This window comes from Anabrus simplex, chromosome 1 (genome assembly GCF_040414725.1).
Source record: "Anabrus simplex isolate iqAnaSimp1 chromosome 1, ASM4041472v1, whole genome shotgun sequence".
Classification (NCBI taxonomy): Eukaryota; Metazoa; Arthropoda; class Insecta; order Orthoptera; family Tettigoniidae; genus Anabrus; species Anabrus simplex.
In genome coordinates this window covers 109841640-109866433 of record NC_090265.1, presented here as the reverse complement: position 1 = coordinate 109866433, position 24794 = coordinate 109841640, and the positions used below count along the sequence as shown (strand labels likewise).

Below are 24794 nucleotides of genomic sequence, written 5' to 3'. Positions count from 1 at the left end.
AATCCCCATGAAACAGGTATCACTCTCTATCATTACAAGTGATATTTGTTCAGATATATGATAAATAATATAATCAAATTTAATCCAGTTTTTCCTGTTCTTGAAATTATATTCCAGTTAATATACGTCGTTAATATAAGAGTTTGAAATGCGAGACTTCTATACCAAACTATATTACATGATACAGAATGGGCTATATTCTAGTGTTTGTTAAAATTACTGGTACCTTTATCTGCTGGATACGAGCATCTGATTGCTCCTTGGTGTCAGGGCTTGGCTCTCGCGCTGTATCATGTGATATACGGCTGGAAGCATCTTCACGGATAAAGTCGATGTCAGGCTCTGGTTCTTGATCGCCATCTACATCATCCACGATCAAGCTGTAAAATAAAAAAAGGTGAAATTAAGTTTAAACCGTTTGTTATTATATCGGGGTTATCAATTATTATTATTATTATTATTATTATTATTATTATTATTATTATGAAAACATTTTTAACAAATAGGCTAATTTGCTGACAATAGCACCATCAAATACCACCAGACTGAACGAGGATCGAACACTCACCGACTGCGGCTCAGAAAGCTAGCATTTATTATTATTATTATTATTATTATTATTATTATTATTATTATTATTATTATTATTATTATTACCGGGATTATTAATGAGTTCTATGAAAGATATTTTTCTAGTTAATTTTGACCTCTATGGCGCAACAGCCTACCAAGCGACCGCTGCTCAGCACAAAGACCTGCAGATTACGAGGTGTCGTGTCATGTAGGCTGAGTGGACATCGAACCAGCCCTTAGATTCAAGTAGCCGGGAATTGAACACGGGGCCTCTAGGTAAGAGGTAGGCACGCTACGCACAACATGGGGCCAGCAAATTTTACTTTCAAATGTGTGAAAATATGTACAAGCCATCCGATGATACATCTATATTTTTTCTTTGCGTTTAGGCCATCTGTGGACCATGGTGCTTGTATTCTAGCTGTGCTTTTGTCGTCGTCTGCCTCTTTTAGCGTACTGGATTGCGTTCTATTTTGTTATAGGATAAATGTGATAATTCGGACTTTTTAAAAGATATTGAACATATTTCGAATAAAAATGAAATGGCGTATGGCTTTTAGCGCCGGGAGTGTCCGAGGACAAGTTCGGCTCGCCAGATGCAGGTCTTTTGATTTGACTCCCGTAGGCGACCTGCGCGTCGTAATGATAATGAAATGATGATGAAGATGACACATACACCCAGCCCCCGGGCCAGCGAAATTAACCAATTATGGTTAAAATTCCCGACCCTGCCGGGAATCGAACCCGGGACCCCTGTGACCAAAGGCCAGCGCACTAACCATTTAGCCATGGAGCCGGACGTATATTTCGGATTAGATTCATACACAGTGAAGTCATACTATTGCAGTGTACCATGAATTCTTGAATTCTTACATTACATTACTTTTTGTAGGTAAGAAAAAACTGATTGTAGAATTTTTACCTAGAATTCGCTTCGGGAATTTATATTTACTTTTATTGGCCGGTAGCAGTGACAACATACCCAAAGTACGTAATATATGTGATTTCCTAATGGTCACAACCTTGACGGTAAGTGCTAATTCTCTGAACAAGACACTTGGGAAAGTCTTTATCCTACCCCTCACTGAGCAGACATGATACAGAGCATTGTCGTGTCATCATCGGTCGGCAAGGGACTGGGGTATCTGCCTTACGGGTGCAAGAGGAAAATACGAAAATAATTCCCATTCCATCTCTATTCTTTAACAAAATCTCCATGTGCTTTGACACATGACTGCAGCTTCAGTATGATTTCAGTACGTATTAACATAAGCAAAGTGTTCGAAGAGTATAAAATTAAGAAATTTAGTTCAAGAATATAGGGAACTCTTTTTAGTACCAACATAGAATCAACACACTCGGTTAAGAACACGGCGTGAAAACGCTATTGTCTAAAACGAACTGACAGCAACCACCACTGATGAGACTAATCTACCTCCTCAAGCAAAGTTTGGTTCTCTTGCCATCCTATTGTGAAATATTTAGTATTCATTTTAAATTCTATGTAGTTGGATCTTTAATAGAAGGAGCTTATCGTTTCAACACCGCGCTAAACATTGTAGCCCAGTTGTCTAGCACGGGAAACAATTAATCACTATACCACTTAGAAAGAACACTCAAAAATAGATCTACACATTTGCATACTAATAGACTTAAACTGAAACACAACACACCGTATACATTAATCAAGACTGTAACGTCCTCTTGAGGCTCTCAGCTTTGTGAGACATACAAAGATGAAGCCAGTCGGGGCTGAAATCCCTCCTAATCGTTCATGTTTCCTATTTGGCTTCCTTGGGTTCACCGTCCAAAAAGGTCCAGTACTCTTTCTGATATACTGTATAATCCAAGAAAATTCAGCACTACTCGATATAATTCACTATTCATGGACTTTGTTTTCTATAACTGTTTTCAGTAAGAAATACAGAAATCGTATCGTATTTTTATGTTTTGCAAGTGATTTAACGTCACACCATCTCAAGTATTTTGATGACCATGCCATAGGAAAGGAAGCGGCCACGGCTTTAGTTAAGGTACAACCCCGGCATTTATCTGGTGTCAAAATGAGAAACCACGGAGAACTATCTTCAGGGATAGAACCCACCATCTCTCGAATGTAAGCTCACAGCTTCGTGACGCGAACCACGTAGCCAACTTGCACAGTAGCTATTGTCTTCGACAGGTCTCTTTCACTTAAATTTTCTTCAGATGCATTAACTCCCGATTTCATTTGTCATTGTACCCTACCTTCAATTCTGTGACTGGTTCCTGAGATCTGTTGTTGGTTATACGCTGCTTCCTACCTAGGTATAGGCCTACTCAGGGCTGAAAGACAGTTGTTCGCCCCCCCCCCCCCCGGGCCTTCACCCCTCCTTTTCTTTCTTCTACAATTTGCTTAACTTCGCACCGGCACAAATATCTCTTATGGCAACGATGGGATAGGAAACGGTGAGGAGTGGGAAGGAAGTGACCTGGCCTTGATTAAGATACAACCCCAGCAATGAAATGAAATGTCGTATGGCTTTTAGTGCCGGGATATCCCAGGACGGGTTCGGCTCGCCAGGTGCAGGTCTTTCTATTTGACCCCCGTAGGCGACCTGCGCGTCGTGATGAGGATGAAATGATGATGAAGACAACACATACACCTAGCCCCCGTGCCATTGGAATTAACCAATTAAGGTTAAAATCCCCGACCCGGCCGAGAATCGAACCCGGAACCCTCTGAACCGAACGCCAGTACGCTGACCGTTCAGCCAACGAGTCGGACCCCCAGCAATTGTCTGGTGTGAAAATGGGAAACCTCGGAAAGCCATCTTCAGGGCTGCCGACAGTGGGGTTCGAACCCTCTATCTCACAAATACAAGCTGACAGCTACGTGACGCAAACCATTAAGCCACTTTCTCGGTGTATTGTTTGCCATTTGAAAGTGTTTAAATGCAAGATATCCTTGCCGTAGGTTAAAGAACTCTTTTACATGGTAAAAAACCGGCACTCCGGCGTCCCTGAAACCTATAGCAGCTAGAGATACGTTTACCTTATAATAACAACAATAACACAGTGAAACCTTAACGTATCCTCAAAGACGCTCACGAGATGCTGCCAGTTGGTACAATTATTTTATTTACATTTATCTACAAATTAAACACACACATAACCTTAATCGCTGTTGGTACAAACAAAACACTCACATCACAAACCGCCATTTAAAAAAAACAAATCGCTGCACATGGAGAATACAACCTTGGGACACAAATAAAACAGTTGACTGCTTAAAAGCATGTCTACACGTTGCTACACAATAACTCTCTTCCAAGAACTCACTTAACAGCACCTATCAATAACTAACTTCACCGTCAAGATCGTCTCTTTATATATATCCTGGCCAGGCTTCCAGAAAGATACGTTACCAACAATACTTTCGTGAAAATTCTAGAGTGCCTAATACAAAGATTATAATGTATGGAATATTCTCAATCGTTCTCGTGCCTATTACCATTCTGGAAGTTACAGTGGGTTTCACAATTATGGATTATAATTTATATATACACGTAAGAATAAATTATAATATTAATTCACAGGTATTTACATTAACGGAACTGATATAAATGTCAATGTACAACACATGTTTCATGACATAACCTCACACACAATACGATCATTCGACTACGTAAATAATAATAATAATAATAATAATAATAATAATAATAATAATAATAATAATAATAATACCGGGCGAGTTGGCCGTGAGCGTAGAGCTTGCATCCGGGAGATAGTAGGTTCGAATCCCACTATCGGCAGCCCTGAAGATGGTTTTCCGTGGTTTCCCATTTTAACACCAGGCAAATGCTGGGGTTGTACCTTAATTAAGGCCACGGCCGCTTCCTTCCAACTCCTAGGCCTTTCCTATCCCATCGTCGCCATAAGACCTATCTGTGTCGGTGCGACGTAAAGCCTCTAGCAAAATAATAATAATAATAATAATAATAATAATAATAATAATAATAATAATAATAATAATAATAATAATAATAATACTTTCATAACATAACCTCACACACAACGCTATCGTATCGTAATGATAATACAAATACTAACTGGATGTAGCACTTCACAGCCATACATACAAGTAATAATAATAATGGTCGTAAAATAATAATAATTCGACCTCGATATCTGCATTAGTTACCCATGGGTGAGAGAACATTGTTTTCAAGTTATACCTGTTATCGCACTTGCGTCAACCTATCTTCAACGGAATCGCAAAAATGTAAAGGAAAGGGCATATAAATCTCTGGTAAGATTCCAACTAGAGTATGGTTCCAGTGTGTGGGAGCCCGCCCCAGGATTACTTGATTTGAGTACTGGAAATAATTCAAAGAAAAGTACCTGGATTTGTTCTGGGTGATTTCTGGCAAAATAGTAGCGTTACTCACTATGAATCTCATTGTAAATCCGTCTTGATTGTTGAACTTCTTACAAAATTGTAGAAAACTATTTTAATTCTCCTAGTCAATACTATATATTCTACGTCCCATTGAGACGAAACTTCGCACATAACTAGACATGTCTTACTGAGGATGACCCAATGCCGGGTCGAAACACGTATATTTATGTATGAAGTTTCGTCTTAATTGGACGTAAAATATATAGTATTGACTAGGAGGATTAAAATAGTTTTGTACAATTTTGTAAGAAGTAAAATAGTAGCGTTAAAAACATATTGCAAAGCGTGGACTGGGAAGACCTGGGACAAAGGAGACGAGCTGCTCAACTAGTGGTTATGTTACCGGGCGAGTTGGTCGTGCGCGTAGAGGCGCGCGGCTGTGAGCTTGCATCCGGGAGATAGTAGGTTCGAATCCCACTATCGGCAGCCCTGAAGATGGTTTTCCGTGGTTTCCCATTTTCACACCAGGCAAATGCTGGGGCTGTACCTTAATTAAGGCCACGGCCGCTTCCTTCCAACTCCTAGGCCTTTCCTATCCCATCGTCGCCATAAGACCTATCTGTGTCGGTGCGACGTAAAGCCCCTAGCAAAAAAAAAAAAGTGGTTATGTTCCGAGCTGTCAGTGGAGAGATGATGTGGAATGATATTGGCAGACGAAAAAGTTTGAGTTGTGTTTATAAAACTAGGAAAGATCACAATACGAAAATAAAGTTGGAATTCAAGAGGAAAAAATTGCTTTTTTTGCGAGATGCTTTACGTCGCACCGACACAGATAGGTCTTATGGCGACGATGGGACAGGAAAGGGCTAGGAGTGGGAAGGAAGCGGCCGTGGCCTTAATTAAGGTACAACCCCAGCATTTGCCTGGTGTGAAAATGGGAAACCACGGAAAACCATCTTCAGGGCTGCCGACAGTGGGGTTCGAACCTACTGTCTCCCGAATACTGGATACTGGCCGCACTTAAACGACTGCAGCTATCGAGCTCGGTATGGGAAAAAAAATGGGGCAAATATTCGTTTATAGGAAGGAGAGTTAGGTATTGGAATAATTTACCAAGGGAGGTGTTCAATACATTTCCAAATTATTTGCAATCATTTAAGAAAAGACTAGGTAAACAACAGATAGGGAATCTGCCACCTGGGCGACTGCCCTAAATGCTGATCAGTGGTGACTGATATTGAGAAAATATTCCGCTGAAGACAGTTTCTACTTAATGAAGGGGTACTAGAAGATAATGTATGTTCTCTGTTTATTCGCAATAAATCGTTGAAACAACGTCAACAACTATCAGGATATATTAAATAGATCACATTTCTTACAGGTACAGTACTGTACTTAACATTGTCCAGCAACCGGAGCTTTCTGAATTGCAGTGGTCTTACAGCTGACTCTTGACTTTCCACTTTAACTTCTGAAGTTGCACGGACCATATTCAAATAATTCCGTCAAAAGGAGAATTTCTATAGCTCCTTTAAACTTCTGAGGACATCTTAATAAGTCTTCAATCTGCATTTCGTCGCTTCTTCTTCGAAAATAATCTCGTCATCTTTCCTTTCTTCCTCTTCTTCCCTTTCCCATAGTAACAAAATAATAATATAATAATAATAATAATAAATAATATAAAAATAATAATAATAATGGTGAACTTGATATTTGTAGAGTGTCGTACGGGAAGTCGGTTCAGCCGTCGAAGGAAATACCCAGCAGTTAATTCCCAAAATAAAGGACTGCGGAAGTAGCAACAAATACAGCAGAGACAATATGCGACACTTCCGGATTTAGCCTAGTTAAAATGGGAGACAATTCGCAAGTGGCGCTCCTAGTGGCGTGACTTGAAAATTCGCGCTAAATTCAAATACCAATGGAAATATATATACGGAAATGGATAAATAAATTACGTCTAGAAAGAAAGTGTTGCTAAAATATTAACTTCAAAGTTGCTAAAGGAATTCTGGATACATGAATGAAGAATTTTTTAACAGGTTATTATTTAAAGACTTAAATTAGACATATAATCAAGATGTGAAATGGACTGCTGTGAAATAGCTTGATCTTTCATTTATGCATTACTTTTTTAGCTTTAGCATACCTGCCTGAACTTTCACGGCTAGATTTGTCTCCTTTTCTCATTTAAAAGTATTTTACATCACATTAGGACATTTGTCAATAAAAATATCGGCACATTACACACATGATTGAATTAACTTACATTTAAGAGCTGGACAATTTTCCTTTTAACTTGAAGCCTACGAACAGGAAGAAAATCTATAAATTTAGCCGCAAAAACATTCTAAATTTTTCCTATAAGCGATACTTGCCATTGCATTAGGTAAAGCAAATTTGCATCATCACATTTCTTAAATCACCCATATTTTCTTCAGTGCTTGACAACGCATTAGGGCATTCCAAATGGGGTAACTTGGAACACAACCAGCCACATTCATATGCATATGCATTTTCCTGAATTAAATCAAAACCAACAGATCACACCTACAACAAACAACACATCGGTATTGAAGGTTAACTGCTGCACTAATACAATAACATAAACTTATATTTTAAGCCAGTTAAAATACGGGTCGCGTAGGTCAGAAGTTTAAGAAGTAACTGGAAGAATATATATGCAAACACAGTATTTACCAGTGGCGGCGCGTGACTTTTGTCACTGGGGGTTCAACAGAAGGAAATATCCCCCCCTCAATATCTCCTCTCCCCCCTGTCTCCTGTGCCATGACTAAGTTCAGAGAATGGGCATAACAGTGCACATAATGTGCATGCCTAAAATCTTCCCTGATGAGAACTTGCACTCTGAATGGTGACCAATCATTACATTTGCTCCATCGTAACCTTATGAAATCAACTTATCTCTATTATCCAAAACTTCGCTCAAAGAAAATTTTAAACACTCTGCTATTGTCTTAGCATCATGACTAGAGAGTAGAGGAAACCCCAGAATCTTTCAACTAGCTTACCGTTGGGAAGAATGATAACAAATTGTGCTCTAGTTGATATATCGGTGGTCTCATCTGCGATTACCGAAATGAAGTGCGCTGTGGTGATTTTGTTTTCTCACGACTCAGATTTCATACATGCACGAAAGCAAATCATTCTGAATGTCTTTCGAGGTGCCTTTGAAAACAGTAGCTTTGGACAGACGGTCTCTTAAAGCAACGTCAATTTCAGAATTAAAATTGACGAGGCCTCGAAATATGCCAGGATTCGATGATTCACTTGTATCGTCATGCCCGCGCAATGCCATCTCAAACGCGCCACATACTTTACACAGCACATAACAAATTTTCCGTACTTGGTCGTTGTCTCTTTCCACAGACTGCCTGTAAGCACAGTCAAATTACTGACGGTTATCGTGTCTTCCCAGGAGATCGAATTGTAACTGGGCAAGCATATGAGATTTAGAACTTCTGTGTTTCTTTATTATTATTTTTTGGACAGATATCCTATATCTACCACTCCGACTTTGGTCCAAGTACCTTCGCTTTCATCACTCATGAATCATAAAAAAGGAAAACAAATCAACATATCAGTAATTTCGCACCCACAGATCCACTCGATTCTTTTATACGGTATAAATCCATTCTGAATTTACGCACGATTTCATTACTTTTACTTTTAGGATGCCTCGTTATATCAAGATCAGGCATTGGGCGTCCGGTCCTTAATCTTAATCTTAAGTTTACGCTCAGGAGAGAGAGAGAGAGAGAGAGAGAGAGAGAGAGAAATAAAAGTTTGTCTTCTTAAGTATCACATCACTGTTCAAACTCATTATGTAGCTCCTTACCTTTCCCGGGAACAAAAATTATGAACGCAACTACAGTGCACAAAAATACACACGGAGAAAATATTGCGACTTCTTTATGTCCTAAAAATCAAGTTTCTGAACGGCACAACAGTGCAGAAAAACACTCACACGCTTGCACAGCGTACAATAATATTACGAATTATGATAACTATTGCAAACTGTTGTAAACACTAGCATCACACTTGAAAAACAGAATAAACTTTAGGGATGTATGTTCGCAATATTGGTAACTTAATTTTAAGAACTCCTGTGGCTAGGCAATTAGCGTTTTCTTTGGTATTACATTCCCGCTACTCTTTGCATCGGTGATTTTTAAGTTAATTTTCTCTCCAAAAAGTAATTATTCCAAAGAAGGCAAAATTTGGGGAAATACATCAATTGGAATTTGGCAGTTTAATGTGGCTGCTGGCAGTAATGATGCTCTTCAACACTAGCACTAATTATGTGCACTATTTTCTGCTACGTAGTTGAATTCCTGTAAGGGCAGCAGATGGCAGGCACATACCCCAACACAAGGTCAGTCTACCTTGCCCCAACACCCCCGACAACACGACTAGAGAGAGTGGCATATTGCGCATGCGTAAACCAAGGATATCTGTTTCTGCGATATCCTGGTCTTGTCTACGTGCCGGCCGATGTCCCCCCGCACCTCGCCACTCCCTTCGCCCAGGTACGGACGGGGAGAGCGCCTTCGAAGGGGGTTCATTCCAGACAAGTATCCAGCCACGGAACGTGCGCAGTTCACATGAATTGAAGCCAGAACGAGTATATTACGGATAGATGGGCTAAGCAAGAGCTTCGAGATTGACAAGGGAGTTATGAATATTAAGTAGTTGAATATAATTTGATATAAACTGGAGGTTTATTGCTCCATTGCGCTATACCAGAAACCGCCACTGGTATTTACTTACATTTTCTTGTCACGAGGGAAACGGAAGAAAGACCGCGAATCCTTCTGCACTTCATAGTTATTGCAGCCAAACGTAGCACATATCTTTCCACTCATTTTGACAGGAGATATAAAGGAATGACATACGCTACTATTTACTTATGTCAGCTTAATGCAAACGCATAAATGACCCCAAAAACTTCACAAACAAATACACAATCAGTAACTCAGGTCACTCCGCTAGACAGAGCTCTAATCGCTGTCCTTCGATATCTCGCAGCGTGTCGCGTATTGTCTCTACTGTATTTGGTACCAGTTGGGGTGATTTGAATTTCATTATGTGGACAATTCAAGGGACTGGGATCATTTTCCTTTAAGGCAGGTTTCCGCTTAATAGAGGGACCCGTTTAAGGCAAGTTTCACTCTAATAATAATAATAATAATAATAATAATAATAATAATAATAATAAATTATTAAAAGGTGACGTGAGTGTCTCAATGGATTAGTTTTTCTCATACTGCTCCCAAGATAATGGGTTTGATACCAGTTGAAATCAGCAACATTTAATAAGGTAAGGTGTTTTATTTATTGTGGCAAATTTAGGGGTGCGTTTCCTTTCGTACACTTATCAGTCTTAACCTAATATGCTCCTATTAATAAAAACTACTTTTAAATAATAATAGTAATAATAATAATAATAATAATAATAATAATAATAATGTACTTAGGAGTTAGATAAACTCGCTTCCTGTGATCCACCCCAGTAATGGCTTTAATAAAACACGAGAACTGAGACAGTGATTTTTCCACTTTCAATATACGTATTGAATGAACATCAATTACGTCCCACTACACTCCAGAAACAAGTTCATGATTAAGTTTCAGACTTGAAAGCAATACCATTAACTGCTTCCCAATATAGGTTAGCCATATCGTGCACCAGGCCGGATAAGAAAATAAACGATGTTCATCGATTTTCCAATTATAAGGTCAACCAGAGTCTGAGAGTCTATAGTGGAAACGGTGAGGGGAGCCAATATCGATAGCAGAACTCATACATTTGGAATGATCGTGGACATGAAGTGGACAGGACAGGTATTAAGTATCGAAATCACATAAAACTTGGTGTATCTTGGACAAGAAGACGACGGGTTGGGGATATTGTTAACGCCGGACTGTTAAGAATGGAGCTGAAATTAATGCTCTCATTTCTGTGGACCAAGGAATTGCCATCACACGGGCTTCTGCAGATTCACAGGTAAATGTACCCCATCCCTAACTCCCGTATGCGAAGATATATGTCTGAATGTTTTAGTTTTATTTCTTTTATTTTTGTGAACACAAAAAGATATGATTTATAATTATTATGTTCGTGTCAATTGTTACATTTATGTAAAATAATTAATAAATATAAGTTATTATTTAAATTTATCAGTGGCACACAAATAAGATTAAAAACAACATGAAACGTAACTATAACATCACACTACAATAAAAGATGCTATTGTTGACTAATAAGGAAAGCTAACATTTAAATACATCGTTAAAAATAAAATTAAAATAGTATTTCACTTAGGGTGTTCCAAAATTTATATTGGAGTATTTAAAATTTTGTTGCCTCTATTAAATTATATTGAGAAGCACAGAGTTGCTTGAAGACACTAATATCAACATATTGATCAATATTATTGAATGGTCTCATTGCGCTATTCATTGGGGACTTGTTATAAATGTCACATTTAGCCCTTGACATAAAGACTAGATTTCTAGGCCATATTATTTTCTGTGGTGTATAAAAAGAAACGGGTTGAATCGTAATTTTTATTATTATTTTATACAGTAAATTTACAATTCTTTTGCGCAAGTTATTCACACGATTTTCCTTGAGCATATTTCAGTAATTTGTCAATGTTGGATAATTACGAGTGATTATGTAAGTGATGCATTTTATAAATTTGTTTTGAACTCATACGATAAAAGTGATTTAATTATTGGTCGTAGGGTTCCAAATAACTGAGCCGTACTCAAGTCTGGACTTTGCAAATAAAATCAGGTGTTTGTCTGGGCCAAAAGGGTATGAGAATGTATTCCTTATTATAAAGCTTAATTTTTCAGATAATTTAGGTAATTCTTTGATTGTGGTATTTAAGTCTTAAATCTTCATTGAAAGTTACTTCTAAATTTGGCCTGAAAAAGTTAATATAATGTACACTCAAGTACACAAAAACTGTTCGGTAAAGAAATATTTAATTTTGTACATTCTCGAAATGCAATGATATTCGTAAACTGTGGCTAGCCGGTGACCGAAGAGTTGATACTTGGGATCCTACCACCTCCACAATCTGTTCATCCTATTTCAAACAAGGGGATTTTAAAAGTCATCTTCTACGACGGCCAATTTTTATGCAGTTGAGTGTACGTGTTATTCCAGTGACATATGGATGTCATTATTAGGAAAAGGATTTTTAGGTACTAATAGGTTAGAATGCAGACGTATTTGATAGGAGGCGCAAGAATCATCTATATCAGAGGTGCTCAGCTGGACGCCCATTGAGGCTAGCCCAGTAAGGCCGGGCTGGCCTGACGTAAATGCGGGCAGCTTACGCAGCAAGCATGCTGTGTTGGGGTTAAAGGTATAATAATATAAAATTTAATGACTTGAGAAGTAATGGAGATATTTACTTGTGGTTTGTTTCTACAAGTAGGGTAACTCAAAATGTTTGTATGTATACCTAATAAACCTCGATATGCGCACCATTGGTGGCGCGACAGACATCTAATCGGTAATCCACTACTCTCTAAGTGTTCTGCAGCATTGTAGGCGTAACATTTGCGATAGCTGCACGAATGCGATGACTCAGATCTGGTAGATTACAAACTGGTGTCTGGTACACATGATTCTTGACAAACCCCCAAAGATAAAAATCAAGTGGCGTAATGTCGGGGCTTCTAGGGGGCTTAAATCAACAGTAGCCTCTGAAACTGCGTGCTTGGCGTGGCGGCCCGACATCGACAGCAAGGCCCCAGATTCTCGAAGGCGCCTGTCCCATATCATGGTTGTTACGTAAGTGGGAACATTATCAGTTGGTAACAGTCCATACTCACGCCGGAATCTATGTTGGACTAGTGTAACGGCTTTTATCTCCGCGAGCGAAAACACACAGAACACCTTCTGTTGTGGAGTCCACATGGTTACTGGCGCGCTTCTCGTGAACAATGCAGTTACGCGCATGCACATGTGGTATTAACGCCACAGCAAGCGAACACAGAAAACATGTTGAGTTACCCTAGTTGTAGAAACAAACCGCCAATAAATATCTCCATTAAATCTCAAGTTATTAAATTTTATATTATTATACCTTTAACCCGGACACCTTGCATAATAATTAAGAAGTACACACAATGTGCATTATTATTTGTTTGGCATAATCATACAATGACTTTGATCTCTTTTTGCAAAACTGCAAGTGGTATCTTCCACAACTTTCACCACACAGTGCACATATACACGGATCGCACGGTTCATGGAATCTCTTATTGATGCAGAATGCATGATGGAAACCACGACATGCAAACCTTGCGACCACGTGTCTCAACTCGTAGTTTGACTGCGTCCAGTCCCTTTTCGTCATCGCATCAGTGCTGTAGAATTCCCACCAATTATAAATTATTTTTTGTTCTTTCTTAATGTTTGCTGAAAGGCGTCCGTTGAAGCTAGAAGGATTTTATTTCTGATCTCTTGTATTAGACAGTCTTCTTTTGTTAGAAAGTATACAAGTCTTGATCGGGTGAATTTTGATACACCGAGTGTTCTCTTGAAGAATGATACCTTCAATTTCTCTAGGGTTCCTAGGTCGCTTATTTTTAAATGGTGCCATATAAGTTATATTCCGTATGTTAGAACCGGCATTATTTTCCCTTGAAATAGTTTCATTGCGGTGGTCAAGGACAATATTTCTGGATTTTGAATGTCTTTCATGGCTCTAATCTCTGCTGTTGCTTTTTCTTTTACATTTATAGAGAAGGAGGTCCGGGTCGTTTGGAGGGTAATGCCCAGATATTTGAACTGATTTACAATTGCTAATTTGTTTCCCCCTAAGTACAATGGGTCTTTTGGTGCAATCTTTCCTCCTTTCCGGAATGTCATTTAAACTGTCTTCTTGGTGTTAATTGTGAATTTATTTTCTATAGCCCATTCCGAGAGTGTATTGCAGGATTGGTCCTCCTATAACGATGTCATCAGCACACATGTAAAAAAAAAAAAAAAAAAAAAAAAAAACGCAAAGTCATCTCCGTACAGGCCATGAAGGCCCTTGGAGGGGTGGATGGTAAAGGCTCCCACTATCCGTAACCTCGGCACTTGATGAATTAGAGTGGTTAGCTCTACACCCGGCTGCCTTTGCCCCCAGGAATTACCCTGGTACTCATTTTTGGTGTTGGCTGAGTGAACCTCAGGGCCATGTGAACCTCCGGAAGTGGAAATCTCGTTTCCTAAATTTTATGACTTCTTGACGGGGATTCGAACCCACGTCCTTCCGGGCGAACCGAGCACGCCTCTACCACCTCGGCCAGGCAGCCCCTATCAGCACACATGCACATCACGACTTTCTTATCTTCCTCATGGACAATTCTTGTCACATCGGAAGTTGCGATATTGAATAACATGGGACTCATTGGGTCCCCCTGTAGTACTCCGTTCGTTTGGGTTATGTCACTGGGCGTAGTGATGCCATCGTAGCAAGCATACGTCACAGTGAAGCGAGAGAACGAACACACATTGCAGGGAAGGCGGCAGTGACTTCGATTGTGATTGAGAATCTCGCCTCCACTACCCAGAGAAATGTTGATTGGGGTATAGTATTTAAAATAATACGTTATATAGCAAAAAGCCTGGCCTTTTCAAGATATTCTAGTTTGATTTATACTGCACTCAATATAAACAGTCAGCTTTATTTTCTTATATTTATTCATTCAAAGAAAACTGACAAGTTACACTTTTTGTGGTACAATCTACAAAGGTACAGGGTTTTAATCGAACAAGATACGATTTACACCTCCCTGGATGCAAATGACAGTATTTCCATGTTTAAAAAAGTAAAATTTCTGTGAATCATTAATCAAAAGTAATATGATTACATAATTCAACAAGTTTTCTGCTTGATTTTGCACCGTTGTAGTGTTGTGTGACATTCTCTGTCACTGCATTTCTAAAAATGGTATTTAAAACTTATCAGGCATCCGATGATAATAGCTAGCCCCTAAATGGCGAAGGAGTTTCATCATGAGTGAGGACACAGATATTTACTATCCAACAATTATACAACAACAATTTAAATGTATCTACCAAATAGATATACAGTATTCCTCCAAATAAATAAGCTGATTTTATTCCCGATAAGCATGGTTCGATTGTTGGTGAGTTATTTTTTTGTTAGTGGCTTTACGTCGCACCGACACAGATAGGTCTTACGGCGACGATGGGATAGGAGAGGCCTAGGAGTTGGAAGGAAGCAGCCGTGGCTTTAATTAAGGTACAGCCCCAGCATTTGCCTGGTGTGAAAATGGGAAACCACGGAAAACCATCTTCAGGGCTGCCAACAGTGGGATTCGAACCCACTATCTCCCGGATGCAAGCTCACAGCCGCGCGCCTCTAACCGCACGGCCAACTCGCCCTATGTTGGTGAGTTTATCCGATAGGTAATTTAAACCCAAACAAACCCAAGCCACAGCTTATCCACCTTAACTCCGTATTATATTAGAAATGTTTCTAAAGCACGTCTTACCGGGCGATTTTGCCGTGCGGTTAGGGGCGCGCAACTGTGGGATTGCATCCGGGAGGTAGTGGGTTCGAACACCACTGTCGGCAACCCTGAAGATGATCTTCCGTGATTTCCCTTTTCACACCAGGCAAATGCTAGGGCTGTTCCGAAATTAAGGCTACGGCCTCTTCCTTCCCACTACTAGCCATTTCCTACCCCATCGTCGCCATAAGGCCTGCCTGTGTCGGTGGGACGTAAGGAAAATTGTAAAAAAAAAAAAAAAAAAAAAACCCTCTTAAAATGTAATAGTGAAAATTGTGATTCATTACGTACATTATTAAAATATTTGAGGTTGTAGGCCTAACTCTTTATTGTATCCGGTCTAAATACATAAACTGTAATGAACGTAACTTATTTTTTTACTACGTCAATTGAAAATGACGTGGATTTCTGCCCTCTTTCTTTCATTATTTTCTGCCTCAATTTCAAACTCGAGTATCGCCGCTGTGATCGAGAGTGCCTGGGAGAAGTTCGCCCAACCTTCGTGCCTGTGGCGTAGCCACAACGTCACTGGCTGAATAGCGTACGCTGATCGCCCGTCTGTTCACAGTGCTGGGCGCCCGCGGGACTGAATGCCCAGCGTGGGCACCTCTCATCTAGCCTCTCTACAGTTATGTAGGGGAGTTGCATAAATTTTAGAGGTTCTGATAGTTCAGATTGCTAATATGTATGCAAATCTCACCGCAGAATCGTTGTGCGGGTAGAAGACACTTGCGCCTTGATCAAATACGTTTGCATTCTAACCTAGTAGTGCATAAAAATCCCTTCCCTAATCATTATGTTAGTACGTGTGTCATTTTGCTGCATGTATTGTACTACGTCACGATCTTTGTTTGCTAGTGGCTTTACGTCGCACCGACACAGATAGGTCTTATGGCGAAGATGGGATAGGAAAGGCCTAGGAGTTGGAAGGAAGCGCCTGTGGCCTTAATTAAGCTACAGTCCCAGCATTTGCCTGGTGTGAAAATGGGAAACCACGGAAAACCATCATCAGGGCTGACAACAGTGGGTTTCGAACCCACTATCTCCCGGATGCAAGCTCACAGCGGCGCGCCCCTAACCGCATGGCCAACTCGCCCAGTGACATCACGATTAGGTGACAGCATACCCTGATAAGAACGGAAGTAGAAAGAGGTGCAATACTCAGTTGTTCGGACGATAAAAGATACAAATCAATGGGGAAACATGGCGCGACCGTTAAAACCATACGGTAAACAGAAACACAAATGCCGAGAGAGTTGGCTACGAAGTTTACGTCGCGTAACACTGAGCTTGCATTCGAGAGATAGTGGGCACGAATCCCACCGTCTGCAGTTTTGAAGATGTGATTGGGCTGTACCGTACAGTAATTAAGGCCCTCGCCACTACCTTCCCAATCCTAGCCCTTTTCTGTCCTTACGTCACCGAAAATCTTCAGTGTGTTAGTACGACGCTAAATAATCACTAATGATCTGCATTTAGGCCAATTGTCAAGGTGGCACATTCCCTATCTGTTGATTTCCTAGCCTTTTCAAAAAATGATTTCAAAGAAATCACTCGCAATAAGAAAAGGAACACTGACAAAACTACGACGTGCTATTACGTTAGAGAGACACACTTTCGCACTTTCTTGTGCAATAATGCCTGGCTTTTTTTTTTTTTTACAACTGGATTTACGTCGTACTTCAGGGCTGCCGACAGTAGGATGCCTGTCTTCATAATGTCAGGATTGTACTGGATGTCCTACAAGAATTCATACGGAAAGTATTGAATGATCCGCTCTCCCTCCACACCATATAACCTGTATATATACTGTGATTTGTCAATGGCGGGTTCGAATGAGCGGTGAGTGGAAGATGATTCCCGTCGGACGAATCTGAGATGGATGTGGACAAAATTACTTCAAAAGCAACTCATCACTTTCTACAGAACCGCCCTCTGCACAGTTGGTATTGCAGTGGACCAGATGCAAACTCTCATGGGTATTTCTCTTATGGGAAATCATCGTTTAATGTATAGTGTGAGTCATTCCTAATTTATCGGTCCATATTCATAATTCAGAGACTTTTAGTAAAGCGGCTTGAACCATTATGGAGTGCTATGAAGTTATGAAAAATAGTCATTTGACTATCTCATACATAATGTTATGAATGTAAGAGAATAGAAAGAAGTATAAAATGACGTTATTACTGTTTGAGTTTCACCTGAGATACACTATTACGTTGATAAATAAATTTATAGAGGTATATGAAAAGGTCAGGGTTCGCTTCCACATTCAAGAATGAATCTTAGAGACCAGATACTGGTCAATGAGGTCAGGTTGACTTTGAATCGAAATTTAGACGAAGTAGCTCGGAATATTTCTAATTATATGAGACTAGGAAACATACATCACTCCATCCTACGAAAGATCAAGAAGTCGGACCTGATGTTTCTTGATCGGTGGATTATTACTATAACAACAAAATCAGGGAAGTTCACAAAATTCTATTCACATTCCTTGCAGAAGGGTTCTGTTGAATAGGAAAAACAAGCTGCATCGTTCGGAGAATCTATGTTTGAATACCTGTACTAACTGTAGCTTCTATGAATGTGTCTTTCAGAATTCGTTCTGGGAAAAATGTCAAGATAGTTTCTTGAAATTAAAATAAATAAATAAATAAATAAATAAATAAATAAATAAATAAATAAATAAATAAATAAATAAATAAATAAATAAATATGCTAACTGGATTGAAGAAAACAAGTAAAGTAAAAGCCACGAAAAGCTACGTTCATTAAATAGTTCTTGAAAGTTTGCATTCGGAGACTCAATGAATTATAGCTAAGCATACTACCACTGACCATTTAATAGTAAACGTTACCAGACATACTATGCACTGTATTATTAGAGTTTGTTTCCCACATTTATCCCTAAAAGGAAACACCGAACAGACAAAAATTAATCTAATGTGGTAAGCCGTTTCAATGTGCTCCTTTCAACTTCGCCTGTTAGGCAGGCCAGCATTACATCACTTCAGTACAGCGTGAAGTTTACATGAAAGGCGCGATCATATGTTGTGGTCACTACTTACATAAATCATTATTACGGACATATTCCATTTTTTTTTTAAATCTAACACAGATTTACTCCGACATAACTTAGTGCAAAGTTTAATAGTTTTATGAGATAGAAAGACCTAAATTTGTGGAATGCAAACAATTTATCTTTGTTTCTCCGTCATTTCTCACTTTCATGAACTGATGAAATGGTACCCAACCAAGAGATGACGGCTGCTTCCTTCCCAGTCCTGGCCCTAGCTGTTTACAAATTTGTACATCTACGTAGAAAACACATCGACACAAGTTGTCTGACAGAATCTCACACATACCAAGGCTCCATGGCTAAATGGTTAGCGTGCTGGCCTTTGGTCACAGGGGTCCCGGGTTTGATTCCCGGCAGGGTCAGGAATTTTAACCATAATTGGTTAATTTCACTGGCTCGGGGGCTGGGTTTATGTGTCGTCTTCATCATCATTTCATCCTCATCACGACGCGCAGGTCGCCTACGGTGTCAAATCAAAAGACCTGCATCTGGCGAGCCGAACTTGTCCTCGGGCACTCCCGGCACTAAAAGACATATGCCATTTCATGTTACACATACCAAGTATCTGATACCGGTTATAAAAGTGGTAAGTGAAATGGCGTATGGCTTTTAGTGCTGGAAGTGTCCGAGGACAATAAAAGTGGTGAACGCCTCTTACAAGGAAACGACAAATTTAATGCAATGCATGAATTTTATCTTGTGACTAAACGCAAGAGTGGAAATTTCACTAAAACTTGAGATTTAGTTTCACATGCTGTAACATATGGAACAAATTCAAAATCTGAAAAGGAATTACAAAGAATTGAAAGTATACTCGGCTTATGACAAGCTATAAGTTGATTAGTCTGGTAACAAGAAGATGTAAGTTGATACATCCTTGAGAGGAGGCTATATTCATCTCCATACAACTAGCGGAAATGTTGCAGGAAGGTATACAATTTACACACAGTGATAATATAATCAACAAGAAAACGAATAAAATTTGAGAACTGGTAAAACTGCTACAGTATTTCTGGAATAGATATAATAACACAAACGGCTTAAGTCATCCAGTCAAATTAAGAATTACTTCTCCTTAAAATAATTTTTACATTGTTATTTTCAATATTAGAATGCATGCTATGATAATGGTGCTCACTGCTGCTTCCTGGACTACGAAATATTACTGGAAGCCTCATCGTGTGTATATTTCAAAGATCAATTCAGTTGTTGGAAATAGAACACACAATTAGTGAGAAAGTTTTAGCTACCTCGCACATTTGGCAGTCCCTAAGGTTATAAAACTAAAAGGTGACATCTGTGTTATTTTTCGAACGCAAGTCTGTCTGGAGAGACTAACTTTTACGACAGAAATGATCCATGGAACCATTCTTAATTTTACAAGAATGTGACATTTATGACTTTTCCAGGGAAATAATTCTTGCTACTTGTCCACATCTAGTTCTTCCCATGAATAGTGGCTGGTGCTAAAGGGATTACTGACCGGTCTCAGTTTTGATATTTCTAATCACGTGGGGTAATGTTTCCAAACTAACGCGTAAATATACGTTTACCTACAGCTTTCCAATATGAAAAAACTCCTGTGTTAATTAAGAGTTATGTATATTTTAATTTTATAGATATTGAATCAGTTGTCAACACCGTTATATTATTGAATATATTTATAATGATCGAAGTATATGTCCCGAAAACAGAGTGATTTAATTCATACATAACTCGGACATCATCAATAATGCCCCAGTGTTATCAAGCAGATACACTAGAAGATATGCAAAAGATTAAGAGAATGAGTATGAAGGAAGAAAATAAAAAGGGAATGGATGCCGGGTAAGATGCGAGTAATTTTCTTTTTCTATTGGTTTTACGTCGCACCAATTTAGATACGTTTCATGGCGACGATAGGATAGGACAGGGCTATGAATGCAGAGGAAGCGACCGTGGCCTTAATTACGATGCAGCCCCAGAATTTTCCTGGTGTGAACATGAGAAAACACGAACATAAAAACAAATCTTCAGTGATGCCGACAATGGGGTTCGAACCCACCAACTCCCGAATACAAGCTCATAGCTTAGTGACACGAACAACACAGTCAACTCACTCGGTATTTTCCAGTCTTAAAGACAATGGCGACAAACCTACAGTACACATACCCTATTTATACAATACATACACAGCAACTTTATACGTTTGAATTAAATCAATTATTGCACATGATAGTGCCATTTTAACTTAATTGTGACATTAACAATAATCAAAATAATAATATAATCATCATCATTGAATGTCGGAAGTTATGTCCTTAAATTTAAAAAGGTTCAGGGGACCTTACTTGGAGTAAGGTAAATTAGCCAAAAATATTGAATTACAGATCTGCAATTTCTTCATAATTATTATTAATATTTCTGAGCTAAGCTCCCGATATTATTATAAATAGTAAATACACCCTTGAAGTAGCGGACTGTCATCCTGGGACGACAACTGTGCTTGGTTCATTCAGAAGAACATGGAATCGATTCCCGCCAGGAAGAAGAACAATTAACCCTCTACTGCATGAATTATTTTTCGTTTTCGTTTGGTGAAGAAAATTTCAAGCTTTAATGTTCAACATACGTTCAGTGTATTAGATGTACCGGCAATTCTTAACTGGGGCTAATAGCTTAACACTCATATGTGATGTGGATTGCCATAGTTGAATATATATACGATTTTTCACGATTTTACGCTAAGCTTTTAACATTCAAAGACCGAACATTACTACCTACTGGCCATGGGTACGTACTGCAAGGCGCAAGTACAGCTTGCAGAACCGTACGTCGGTAATGTCTTTGAGGTTGAGCCAGAGGTACTCCTGAATTGCATGAGTGAATGACTGCATGAATTGTTGAATAGATAATTAAACGGTTGAATTATGGTCGTGCATTGAATAAATAAATAAATAAATAACGGCGTATAGCCTCCGGAGAGGCCTAGTGCGGGTCTTTTTCCCGCAGACGGCCTATTAGGCGACCTGTATGTCTGTGAAGATGAGGGCCCTACCTAGGATGATTTCTAATGCTGAATACGCCACACACACCCAGCCGCCGAGCCATTGGAATTAACCAATTAAGGTTAAAATCCCCGGCCCAGCCGGGAATCGAACGCGGGGATCTCTGGACCAAAAGCCAGCACGCTAACTAATTAGCCACGGAGCCGAACATGAATGAATGAATGAATGAATGGATAAAGTAAAGTGCATTTGTGTCCTCATCCGGAGGTGGCGCAGCTATCTTTAAGCACACCCCCAATGGTGGTGAGCTGCATGTACCATTTGAACCACATACCATCCCTCCTGCCATTCCTAACTTTATGGCAGTACCGGGAATCGAACCCGGGCCTCCGAGGACGGCAGCTAATAACACTAACCGTTACGCTACGGAGACGGACAATGAATGAATGAATAACTCTCTTCTAACTCGGTCACGGATAGCCACTAACTGGGAGAGAGCATTGATTGATGAATAAGTAATTGATTGAGTGAATGAATGACTTAATGGACTGAATTGAATATTCCATTATGAATTAATGAAATACTTACTGCCTAAATTGATGAGCGACAGTGCGTGCATAAATGGACTGTATTCCAAGTTCTCTCTCCAAATCGCGGATAGCCACCAAGTGAGGTGAGAGTTTCATGAATTATGAATTCATGAATGTAATGATTCCATGATTGAATTGTGTTGAGGCCTGAATTAATGAATGAATAAACACTTTTCTCCCCCAGTCACGGATAGCCACCAGCTGGGGAGAGAGCATTCACTCATGAATGAGTTTTGATTGTATGCGTGATGAATTGATGAGCTGACTAGAACATTTCATTATGGATGAATGAAATACTGACAGCTAAAATAAATAAATAATGAATGAATGAATGAATGAATGATTGCATCAGGGCTTCTCAGGGTGCATGCGCCCGTGCACTGCACGGCGCAAGGTGCAGGAGACGACTTCACTAGGTTCGTAGGTTGACCAGAGTGCGGACCCCCGCTCCACTTCCCCTACACCTGTCTCACCCGTTCGGCCTGTCTTCGCCTTCTCCACCTTTCCCGCTGATTCTGCCCTCCCTGCGAAATGTTTATGTGCGGTAAGAGGTGACACTGTTGTATGGGACAATGTTACCGGTGTTAAAACACCCTTCTTTCAATTTGGTTTGAGCAGACAATTTATCTTCTCTAGCTCTTATTTTATTTTTATCTCTGCAATGATACCAGTTATGCCTGGAACAAGGGACCGGCTGACAGCAATTCTGAGAGCCTTCTTTAAATTACAATCACAAATAGGCCTACTCGCACGCAATCTAGTTTTCGTACAAGTCAAAACAGGAACAAATACCTTTCACATACGCATGTGGAACCAAACATAGAAATAAGCTGCTTCTCGATGCAGCTTAGAAAAATCTTCCTTCGGCAAATTCTCGTAGAATTTGAGCAAAGCCTTTGTATTGGAAAACATATATCTTTTTGATTAACTTATTACATAATTATTGTCCCACGGATTAAGCATTTGGATTTATCGTCGCGACTGAAAAAAAAAAAGTTCTCAGTTTGATTTAAATGGATTTTCGGAAGTCTTTGCTTTCTTCGAAACAGGTTGCTCGATTATTATGTTGTTGTCTTGCGCTTATATATTTCACTGATAAACAAGCCGTCTAACACCTAATGCTTCGTCGCTCTCAGCACACTTCACCATCCGAGTCAAGCCGGGTTGAGCCGAGTCGGACCGATGCACAGTATACGGAGTCTCTGCGCCTCGATTTGCACGCGTGAGATTTTGGTCGTTTGAGAGGCCCTGGAGTGCATGAATGAATGGACTGGATTCCAAGTCCTCTCTCCCAGTCGCGCATAACCACCGACTGTTTTCCGTCTCACCTTACGCCGCACGCATGGTGAGTAATATTAAAGTCTTTGAGTGTTTCTAAACACTGAAGTACTCACTGCACACGGATGACCGTCAAACAACCATGGCACTTGTGTCTGTGTCTAAGACACATAGTGAGTGTTTGTAAACATTAAGTTACATAACCAGTTCATGTGTTTGTTGTGATTCACTCTACTACTCTGACCTTCGTCCAGTTGTGTTTGGTTAGTCACAACAAGTCGCTTGTCCTTGTGACAGAAGTGACTCACAGCATACAGAAGCGAACCACTGTACCGAAAGGTTTAGTGCCATTTCGTCCAGCAACAAATTTCCTTTAAAAACGTGCCATTTCGTCCAGCTCGGTTTTACAAATTATTACACAAGTTAATGAGTGCTATCTCGTCCAGACGAAATGTTGACAAGGATTGAGACAGTGCAGGTTAATGCTTACGTGCACAACCACAGGTTGTGGGATTTTCCACCCACCCCTGCTGTGAAATTCCATTCCTCCTCTCCCCACCTTTGTTTATGAAGAGAGACTTCATTCGTTCGAATGATCTCTATGAATGGACATCTTTGTTAATTATGGAGTTTTCAATCACCACAAGGGGCCAACCTAGTTTATTACTTAACGGGTATCGGTATACGGTTAAGAATGAGAAGAAGTGCGGTGAAGTTGTATGGCGTTGTGTTAACCGTTCTTGTAGTGGGAAAGTGTTTACTATAAACCGTGAAATTATTAAAGAAGAAATCCATAATACGTGTGTTCCTGATGTGGCTGCACAAGAAGTCCACAAGGCTATGGTACAGGGAAAGAAGAAAGCCCGTGAAAAAACCGATAAATCGATTTCACAGGTAGGTTTATATTTTTATTAGTGACAATATTTACGCCCTAGACTCTAGGACTCCGCCCCACTGGCTTTTAAATGGGCATATATTAATTTGAGTTTGAACTCCTTGCAAATCCTGAGGCTGAAGGCCGAAGGAAGTAAACTAGCGAAGCGAGTTTACATTCTGCGAGCGACGTCTTGCTCGACAGACAGACAGAAATTGAAATAAAGTTCGATTCGGCTTCTACGATGTATAATACATGAAATTATGCCAAAATTTCATTATTCCAAGTAATGTACAGACAGAACTCTTATTTTATTCATATAGATAGAATAGTTCCTTTTGGTTTCGGATTGTTGACGACAAATTCCAACCTCTTCTACAATCCGGATTTGAACTAGTTACCAGAATTCCTCAATTATATAACTGCAGGTCTACTCTGCATAGACAGCGAAGGG

The 24794-nt window shown here is 39.6% G+C and overlaps 1 protein-coding gene across 1 annotated transcript in view; it reads right to left on the bottom strand.

The window, feature by feature from the left end:
- The window catches only part of LOC136884470 (uncharacterized), a 384282-nt gene that overhangs the window by 14049 nt on the left and 345439 nt on the right, over nucleotides 1-24794 (bottom strand). Inside the window, exon 3 of the mRNA XM_067156663.2 lies at nucleotides 227-380. Coding sequence (XP_067012764.1) covers nucleotides 227-380 — 154 coding nt within the window. The remainder of the gene's footprint in view (nucleotides 1-226; nucleotides 381-24794) is intronic.